Genomic DNA, 10579 nt, shown 5'->3' with positions numbered 1-10579 from the left:
AAAAGCCCTTTTCCTCATACTCAAGTCAGGAATGGCTTGCCAACTGGCAACTCTAGTTGAAAAATCATTTACCAAATATTTGGTACTAAGTGGGAATACACAATAAATCCAAAACCAGCAACCCTCAGTAAGCATTTTATTGAGGAGATAAAGCATAAAGTAGGTTAACAAAGTGGGGAAAAGAAGATACCAAGATGAAAGGTAGTAACAACACAGGACTGGAACGTAAATCACAGGAACTGGTAGGACTCAAATTGGCCTTAAAGGCACTATGGCGTGTCAGTCAACACTATCAGGTAAAAAGAAAGGGGAATCAAGATGTTGCTCATTTCTATTTTTGCGCTCAGTTTAATACTCTATCTAGCCAAGGATTTACACATGGCATGTTGCAGACTCTCAGATTCTACTGATAAGTTAGCAAGGAACTAATAAACATTTCAGCAGTCAACTCTGTTCTCAAGTGGGCCAGTGTTATAGTGGTTTAGGTATATCCAATGACATTGAGGTCCACAGGGATAGAATAGGACTAGATTCTCAATAAGTTGGTCTTTGCTATTACCAGGAAACTTTTATGGGCGTAGGCACTTACCCATATAATTACCCACTTTGGGGGCAAGCAAGCTAACAACGTAGGTAAACCTGCCCATTACCATGTGAGGTTAGACTAACACAAGAAAGCCCAGTTGAAAGATGTTTTACACTTTTACAAAGTCAAATTTCACACTGCAATATTCCCCCCTCCTTCCTTTTTAAAAGGCTGTGGTTTTAAAAGCTTTTGTTCTTTCCCTGAAAACGAGAAAACTTTGGTCAAAGCCAATTCTTAAACCAACTTGTTCTTTAACCAAATTTCGAAAGGCAGCTGGAGATGTGCCTCTTCGTGAATTGTAACTTCTGTTCTTTCAAGTAGGAAAATAACTACAATCACAGACACTAGTGTCTTCTTTCAAATTCTGAAGTTTATACAGGGAAAAAACCCATTTCTTGTGAATATCTAAACTTTAAAACAGTATGAGAGTAAAGAAAAGAAAATAAGGTCATGGAAGAAGCATCAGCCTTTTGGGGCACTATTTTCCTAAGAGTAGGCTCTAAAATTTTCTAACAGGAAGCTCAGAAATTTCTGAATAACAAATCTTTCTATGCACCAGCAAGTACTCCTCCCAGCTACTCTGGGATTTTGACACCTAAATCTTTGACTCAATTTTCTCAAGCAGCCTCATCTCAGGTATGCCTTCTGGATTATTGGAACCTACAAACCAACTCTAGATTATCATGCTTTTTAGTCACATCTGTGGCATGATGAGCACTATGCCACTATGCCCCACTATAGTACAATCCAGTCCTTGACACCTTACGCAGTGACAGATCCTAGAAGATAATAAAGCGGAGTCAAACAATCTGTATCTTGGTTTCAAACCAAGATTAATGAGTGCTTTTAAATGGAATTAAAGTATCTGAACATAAAGATAGAGGGTAATTCATTTCTCAAATTGCAACTTCAACTAATTAGGTTTATAGATGCATGGACCCATTGGTTATCCAGTAACTCCTACAAATTTGCAGTATAATTTGGCTTCCACAGCATATATTAAAGTACAGAAAATTTAGAGGTTACCCATGTAAATTCTTTTCAAGCCCACCATATGCTGTAAAGTTACAAGGATGATCTAATCAATTATCACATAACCCCATCAACCATTAACGACTGATGGCTGGGTGGAATTTCACTCTAATCAGCAACCAATTTTACCAAGCAACCTGTTAAGTGCCTGTTAAATATAATAGTCTTCCAGCTGAAAATGCAGTATTTGCTTTTCTACTTTGAACAAGAATATGCTAAATTTCCAATCAAAGAAAGGCTACTTCCATTTTCATACAACAAACACTAAAGACCATGGAACCATATTCTAACAAAACACTAATTACTGACCATTTCTCCATAAAGTGGGATTACCAGGCTAAACGGGTTCTCAAGTATTAAGAACTACTTCTTCAAGAGTTCAATTAAATTTAAGTTGAAAAGTTTTCATCATTTAAAATCCACTAACTTAGGCAAAATCGTATAATAGACGGACCACGAAATACCTTTTAAACTCAAAGGGGCAGATAGGACTTTGGCAAATTTGATTAACAGCACAAAATGTTATCCAAATCCAATAATTTATTGCTGGTCTGAGGCTTGCCTTCTTTTACACTTTGAATTTACATCGTTTCCACAAAGAGTAGATTACCAATATTTAAAGGAATTTAATAGTGACCTATTCAGTAAGGCAATTATCTTGGTAGCAAATTTTTATTGAAATCTTACATAACTCAAGCTTATAAAAAGCCAACATAATTGAAAATTGGGTTCTCCCTCTAAAGCCTTAGGTATTCAAAGCTTGAAACGGTTAATTTAAAAGTAAGCAAACAAAACAACAAAACCCCTGCAGCAGATCCTGCTGAAATACTTAAAAAAAATCTAAATGAGCTTAATCTTTACAAAAGTTATTTTAGCTCAAAAGCTATAAAATCAAAGTTATCTTAATTCTACAAAGAAGGGAGAGGATCTTTGACTTCATGCCACCATTTCTTTAGAACCTCATCTTTTTCATCAAATTTGGCCACAAATCAAATTTCTGTGTGCCCCTGTTTTCAGGAGATTCCTCTTGCAAAGAGGCCAAGTACAAACATGGAAGAGTAACTGCTTAAGCAAGTAGGAAAGTGTTCCATAATAGTGTGCAAAGAATGTAGAGTTCTAAGTTAATCTCTGGAACTCGATCTGGACCGTGACCTCGACTTTGAACGAGATCTAGAACGGGATCTTGAAGCTCTTTTTGGTGGAGGGGACACAGAACGTGCCTTTGAGGGTGGAGCAGGTAGGGGTGAATTTGAACGAGACTGGCTCCTTGATCTAGATTTTGACTTTATATCACCTTTTCCATTTTCTTTGGGGGAACGAGATCGAGAACGAGACCTGCTTCGAGATTTCTCATACTCCTTAGATCTGCTTCGAGAGCGTGAACGGGAGCCCCGATCAGACTTGGGCTTAGATTTGCTTTTTGATCTGGATTTCCTGCCTTTTGATCGAGAACGTGATCGACCTTTGCTCCGAGACCTGGATCTGGACAAGAAGAGCCAGATTTTTTTCTCAATACCTTGCCAGAACATACAAATAGAGTAACATTCAGAAAAAAAGATGTAACAGCTCATTATTTACCTGGAGCGACTTTTTGAGATACTTCGAGATCTACTGCGGCTGCTCCTGCGACTCCTACTTCGTGACCTTCTTCTAGACCGTGACCTATAACAAAAGATGCAATAAAAAACATTAATCTCATATCTCAACACAAACTTTTGTGTCATTGACAAAAAACAGTAAACAAAATATAATTTCTTACCATAAATTAAGTCCACCTTGAAACATTGAAAAGAACCTCAATGATGCACAACACAAAAGAGACTACATACTGAACTTTCAGTTAAGCATCAATTGAAATACTGGTGCTTGAATTTTTCTTTGCTCTTAGCAAATATGGTTTCTTTTCCTTTCCCTGTATTTCAACAAATTACCTTGATCTGCTTCCAGAGTAAGACCGCCTGTGGCTCGTTCGTGGTTTATCCTCAATGAGCCTGATATTTCTGCCATTTATTTCTGTACCATCCAGTTTATCCAAAGCACGCTTCATGTCAGAGTAGGAACGAAACTCAATCACGCCTTCGTTTGTGCGTTCTTTGTGAGCATCCGCATAGGTTACTTCACCTGCTTGTCTCATGAAATCCTAAAGAAGCAACAAGATTAAACTCAGAAATGTAATGAAAAAAATCTACGTACTGTACTGGATTCTCAGAAATTTAAGAAAAAAGTGAAGCAAAAGCCTACCTTTTAAACATTAGCCATATCGTTTTTTTTTTTTTTTTTAATTTATTTTGAAAGAGAGCACACACACGGGTAGGTGGAGCAGCAGAGAGAGAGCGAGAGAGGATCCCAAGCAGGCGCCGAGCTATCAGCGCGGAGCCCGGATGTGGGGCTCAAACCCACCCAACTGTGAGATCATGACCTGAGCTGAAATCAAGAGTCAGATGTTTAACTGAGCCACCCAGGTGCCCCAGCCATATCATTTTTATCTCAAATTATAGCACATACCTTTAAATCTTGCCAACTGCAACGACTAGAAAGATTTTCTACAATAAGCCTGAATTCTGTACGAACAGGTGGTCCATATTTGTCTCTGCCAGAGGTTCTCCGACTGCTGTATCCACCTCCACCACCTTTATCACATGAAGAGAATAATTAGATGCTTTGTAATGACAGGGATGCATGTTTTTTGAAAGTTAGTACAAACATATCAACTTTTATTTACTGGAGTAGGACTTTGCTATTATACTGCTAAACCTTCGATACAGTTGTGATTTGCCATAAATTAAATTAAGGGCAAGTCAAATAGACTAAATCCAACTAAACTTCTCCTACAATCTGTTAGAGAGTGACTGCTCCTTTATTCGATTTACCTCGCTAAGTTTTATTTTACAGAACATTGTAAAATATAAAACTTAACTGATTACATGCATTTCTACATTTTACAAAAATGTTTACTAGTTACACTAAGTACTTACATCACAGTGTGAGGTTTTTGGTGGTGGTTTGGCCACAAAACACGCAAGGTAACAGTCACCTAGTTCAGATTAACCAGTTTTGTCTAACCCTTGGAATCCTCACCATCACCCTGCGTCTAATGGCAAAAGGCTGCTGTCGTCATGGCTTCCGGTAAGGTCAGCCAAAGGGTCATAGGGCAAGGGTCACACAATGTATGGAAAAGCCAAGGCCAATCAGGAAAGGCAGTCATCTTAGCCTCAGTGGACACAGCCTCAGCCCCATTGGTCACTTTCAAATTGAAACATCAAGGACTTGTTAAAAAGTTTGAATTCAACATGCAACAATTTCAACATCAAACATTTAACATAACCAAACCCCTCCCACCTCCTCCCAGTAACATGCCCCAAATAATTCAAATGCAGCATAAAGCTTATTTAAATCTGTGTGGTACTATACCACATCAGTTAAAAATAGTATTTTCTTTGGCCCCCGCCAATTTTAATAACTCTAAGACCTAAACTTAAAACTCCTCCCCTTAACCCGCCCCCACCCCACCCCACCTCCACCCCAGCCTGCCCTCAAACTTCTACTCTAAAACATTCACATTTCTAGCTAAAGCACTGTCAGGTAAGCAAGGGGATACAACAAATACTGCCATCCCTCACTTCCTCTGTGGGCAGAGCCCACGACAGTGCTGACAGGGGCCCAAGCCACCCCCCGCCCCCAACTTAGCAAAAAAAAAAAAAAAAAAAAAAAAAACAACAACAAAAAAACCCCCCCACAACAACAAAATTAAATATATAAGCCCCAAAACAGCCCAACCCTGGCTAGCCAAACCCACAACCCAATCCCCGCGCTCCGGCGTCCCGTAGCTGTCCCGGGCAGGCGTGAAGGCAGCGGCGCCCGTGGACACTGGAGCCAGTGGACCCCTGCCACCGCGCCTGCCCGGGCTGGGAGGCCCCACCCCGCCCACCCTAAGCCTGCGCCCGCCCCCCAGGATCCCAAGGACGCGGAGCGCGCGGGGGTGGGACTCACTGCGGCTTCCGTAGCTGTAGCCGTCGCGATCGCGGCGCGGGCCCCGGGCGTGCTCCACGATCACGCGCTCGCCGCAGAGCTCTTTGCCGTTCAGTTCGTAAACGGCGTCGTCGGCGTCGCGGGAGTCCTCGAACTCCACGAAGCCGTACCTGGGGGCGGTGCGAGAGCCGGGAACCGGCAGGCGACGTTAGGCCGGGGGCGCGCACGCCCGCGCGCCCACCCTCCGCGCGCGCTCCCGCGACCCCGCGCCGCCGCCATTTTGGAGGCCCTGCCACGCGGCGCCGCGGCCTGGGCCATCTTCTGTCCAGCGGACCCCGCCGCCGCCAGACCCAGAATACTGCGGACGGACGCGGGCTCCCAGGCCGGACTCACCCATTTTTGAGGTCTATTTCAAGGAGACGGCCATAGCCGCTAAAAAAGCGCTGGATGTCCTTTTCCCGGACGTTGTAGCTAAGGCGTCCTATGTAGACGCGCGGCATGTCTGTGGCGGGCGAGGGGCCCGAAGGCTGGCGTCGAACGGCTGACCGCAAAGCAGGAGCCGCGGTGCGGGTGCGGGGACGGCGAGAGCCCGAACACGCGCCTCACACCGCAGCGGCGGCCGAGTCCAGCCACACAATGGTGCGCGCGCGCCAGAGCTGCACTATAAGGGAGGGCGAGCTGGGGGCGGGGCCAGCGCGTGGCGTCAGCGCGCAGCACGTACCCTCCCGCTCTGGAGCCCAGGGCTCGGGGGTGACTTGCAGGTCCACTTCCGCGAGGTTTTGGGGAAGTGCAGTTCTGCTCGCTTACACAATTTTCCCCACCCATCATTGTAAACGTAGTTTCCCGTCGTCGAGCCACAGACTTGTCTTCTAATTTGTACTTTTTAAAAAACCTCCTTGGTGTGATCTCTCCGGGACAGGAGTTTGGGAGGCAGTCCCGGAGGACTCCCGGTTTTCATTGGTTCCTGATGTTGTCGTTAATAGGACTCTGTGGTCTCTGATTGGCTCCTTAAAGCGAGGCTGCGAATTTCCTCCGCTGATCGGCTCACGCTCCGCTCGGCGGGCAACGCGCGCTCCGACTCCTGATTATCCCGTTTCACCTAATCCGAGGTTTACCCTCCGGAGTGGTGGTGACCCGCACGGTTTCGCGTTACGAGCATACAGCCTTGCTGGCCTCTATCCCTGGTGGTCTCACAGCTATCATCGGCCTTGACCCCCTCGCTGCCCGTCCCCCTCCATGGGTCTTTTCTTGAAACACTGGCAAGTCACCTGTAGATTGCTGTGTACGTGGTAATTCCACTCTCGCTGTGGGTGCTCCCAAAGGGAGTACGACCGAGGTCTCTGGCCCAAGAAAGTTAATCAAGACCTGGCAGCCCTCCTACACAGGTGCTCTCTTTTTCTCCTCCTCATGGAGAGTCCCGTGAACCAACAGGTTGGAAGCCCCCGTGTATTCGATAGAAATATACATTTTTTTTTTTTAAGTATTTCATTGGACATGCCTTTTAAAGCTGGAGAACTACATGAAAACCCCGAAGGAGTAAGTTTAAGTGGAGAGCAGAAAGCCCTAGTGTACTCTGAAATTTGACTACAGGAAAGGAGACTGGGAACGAGGGAGTAGAGAGGTGGGGAAAGACGGGATAGCACGGTGTTACAGAAGCCAAGAGAAGAAACAGTATCGGTGAGATAACACTGGCTGTTCAGGCATTTCCGAATATTCCATTTCTTTTTGAGCGGTTCAACCTTGATATTCTTTAGCTGGTTGAGACAGGGCGATTTGGCCTTCCAGGGAACTTTTAGCAAAGTGTAGAAGCAAACTGATTATTACGACAGGGGGAGAAGTGTTAATGCTGGCATCTAGCGGTAAAGGCTAGATAGTGCTTAAAAGTTAAATACAACACAATAATACAGATCTATAAAAATTCGTGGGATATAGTAATTAGGGAAAAGAAAATTCAACAGTGCGACATTTTTTCACTCCTCAAATTGTCACCATTTTAAAAAATGTTAAAATTCATTATATGGGAAGAGGTGCATCAGGAAATGGCGCTGATACAGTGTCGGTTGGACTGAACATTCTATTTGGGAAGGTAATGGGGTAGTATTTACTAAAAGATGAATATAGGCAATGGGGTGTCACCTTCTGTCTTTGCAGTTAATGTGCCCAAAGAGAAAGATGCAGCTAACATCATCCTTTGCTTCCTCTAACCTCTCCCCAAAGGCCAATGGCTACTTTTGTTTGTTTGTTTTCTTGTTTGTTTGTTTTTTTGTTTAAGTTATCTCTGTGTCCTATGTGCAGCTGGAACTCACTACTCCCAGATCAAGAGTCACACGCTCCATGGACTGAGCCAGCCAGGCGCCCCCCAGTGGCTACTCTTAACAAAAAACCATTAACCCACCAGCTACAGAAGACAGTCTCAAATGATCATCATTGAAGGTACTGTTGGGCCATCAGCATTCTGTAGAGTCTTGTTGATGATCTAACTCACCTCTGTTGATATTTTGGAAGAAAGACTCAAGGGAGAAATGATGGATGTATAGCACAGGAGGCCACTTCTTTTAGATACCTACAGTTGTGGCAGATAAAGATCACTATTGCTGATTCTAAAATTGTGGAGGTAACTGCAGAAGTCTGTCAGCAAGAGAGAGTGGCCTCAGTCTGATCCAAAAGAGAGTTAATAACTTTGAATCCATCCATAAATACCCAGATTGTAAAGGATAGTTTAGAGCACGCATTGTTGTGGTTTTCAATCCCAAGTACCATGTGATTTGAAGTGGGTATAAACTGAATTGTGATAGGTTTTGCTATATTATGTCTGGAAAACTTAGCATTCCAGAAGCTGTCATCTTGAATGGACTTGGGTTGAACTTGGCAACTCAAGTGTGTTTACATGGAGTGGAGTGAATGTATGCAGGTGTTGCTGTAGAAATGGAATTCAGAAATGGAAATTGTCAGGGACAGAGTTTGAAAGAAATGTGAATCAGATGATTGAAAGAGCTCGGAAGTGATGAGATTAAAGGTACATTTTAATTGCGGTATTGGATTAAATGTTGCCAAGCTAATCCAAACCCTTTTTGAAAAACATCTGTACAGGGTTCATCTAGACAGGGTTTTTCAACCTAAGCACTACTGACATTTGGGTCCGGGTAATTTTCTGTTGTGGGGGCTGTCCTGTGCACTGCAGGATGTTTAGCAGTGTTCCTGGCTGGCATCTACCTGTTAGACACCAGTAGCTCTTTCCCTCCCCCCAGCTGTGACAACTAAAAATAGATTGAGTGAAGAGGATTAAGAGGTACAAGCTTTCAGTTATAAGTCATGGAGATGAAAAGTATAGCACAGGGAATATGGTCAATAGTATTGTAATGATATGGTGTGGTGACAGATGGTGACCACACTTAAGGTGGTGAACATTGAGTGATGTATAGTTTTTGGATCAATCTGTTGCACACCTGAAGCTAATATAACATTGTATGTCAATTATAATTCAATAAAAAAATTGGGGGGTTAACAAAATGTTTTGAAATGTTGACAAATGTCTGCTAAAGCATAGAATTGACACCTAAGGTGTTGCTTGTGACAGTGAGGGGATGTGTGTCACTGAGAATGGGCTTCCCTTGTGTTCTGAGTACTCAAGGAGTAACCAGAATTTTCAGCAAAAGTGGAAGGATAATGAGGTTTCACCACCCAAGAAGACTGGGGAGGATACCATGGTGGCTCAGTCTGTTGATATTGGACTCTTGATTTTGGCTCAGGTCATGATCTCACAGTTCGTGTGTTTGAGCCCTGTGTTGAGCTCTGGTAGTGTGGAACCTGCTTTGGATTCTCTCTCTCCCTCTCTCTGCCCCTCCTGCTCTCCCTCTCTCTCTCTCTCTCTCTCTCAAAGTAAATAAATAAACATTAAAAAAAAAAGAAGACTGGGGATATACTGAACTATTTACATGTCTGGTGTCATCTGAGCAATATGACAAGAAAATGTAAGGCTCTGAGTATAATTAACTGTGAACATATAATTTTTTTTTTCTTTCTCAATACATGAATTTGAGCCCACAGCATCCAAGCACATGCCTGGTATAATGCTTACATTAAGAACCTACAAATAAATAAACTCTATTAATGTCAAGTGGAAAAAATGCACAGAGGGGACCCAAGATATAAATCTGTGAGTTTGTTACATACTAGATGAAACCCCCCAAAAAAGTAGATGGAGAGCAGAAGAAAATTCAGAACTATGCCCTGGGGGACTGTATTAACTCCTATGTGTAATCTGTATGGCTGCTGTAACAAATTACCATCAACTCAAGGGTTGAAAGCAACACAAATTTATTAGCTTGCAGTTCCAGAGGGCAGGAGTCAAGTGGTTCACTGGGTTAAAATTGGTGTCAGCCCGGCTGCACTCCTTCTGAAGGCTCTAGGGGAGCATCTGTCTCATTGCCTTTTCCAACTTTTAGAGACTGTCTGCATTCTTTGGCTTGTGGTTCCTTCCTCCATCGTTGAAACCATGAATTTTGGTTGAGACCTTCTTGCATCCAGTTACTCTGACCCTGACCTCTGCTTCCATTGTCAGATCTCCTCCTCTGATGCTGAGCTTCTTGCTTTCCTCTTATAAGTCCCTTGCCCCCACCCCCACCCCCACCCCCAGCCGTGATTACATTGGGCCCACTTGGATACTCCAGGATACACTCTCCATCCGAAGATCCTTGACCTAATCACTTCTGCAAAGTTTCTTTTGCCATGTAAGTAAAGTAACATCTTAAATTCTAGGGATTAGGACATGCACATCTTTGGTGGGGACACTATTCTGCCTGCCAGAGGGACTCTGAAACTTAAATACAGGAAAGGAGACTGGGAAGGGAGATAGGGAAAGAAACCAAAGAATACAGTGTCACAGAAGAAGCCAAGAGAGGAAAGGGTCTCAAGGAGATGGTGACCTTCGACAAACAGAAAGTTCACGAGGCTTTGACCCAGCCACCGTATTCCTAGAAATCTTTTTGACAA

The 10579-nt window shown here is 43.6% G+C and overlaps 1 protein-coding gene and 1 long non-coding RNA gene across 2 annotated transcripts; one reads left to right on the top strand and one right to left on the bottom strand.

The window, feature by feature from the left end:
* Positions 1-2140: 2140 nt before the first annotated feature.
* Positions 2141-6197, bottom strand: SRSF6 (serine and arginine rich splicing factor 6). Its single transcript, XM_060618257.3, has 6 exons — positions 5981-6197; positions 5609-5757; positions 4124-4248; positions 3550-3758; positions 3197-3280; positions 2141-3100 (listed from the first exon to the last, which is right to left on the bottom strand). Exons 1-6 carry the CDS (start codon positions 6085-6087, stop codon positions 2740-2742), a joined length of 1035 nt encoding a protein of 344 aa, XP_060474240.1. The 5' UTR covers positions 6088-6197; the 3' UTR covers positions 2141-2739.
* A 137-nt stretch (positions 6198-6334) lies between these two features.
* On the top strand, positions 6335-9451 carry LOC145715373 (uncharacterized). The gene is made up of 2 exons (XR_014137443.1): positions 6335-7123; positions 7883-9451. It is a non-coding gene; the product is annotated as an uncharacterized LOC145715373 (long non-coding RNA).
* The last annotated feature ends 1128 nt before the right edge of the window (positions 9452-10579 follow it).

Source organism: Panthera onca, chromosome A3 (assembly GCF_046562875.1).
Source record: "Panthera onca isolate mPanOnc1 chromosome A3, mPanOnc1 haplotype 2, whole genome shotgun sequence".
In the NCBI taxonomy this organism is placed as follows: domain Eukaryota; kingdom Metazoa; phylum Chordata; class Mammalia; order Carnivora; family Felidae; genus Panthera; species Panthera onca.
Note: the sequence above shows the minus strand (reverse complement) of the source record. Positions and strands in the feature narration are given on the sequence as shown.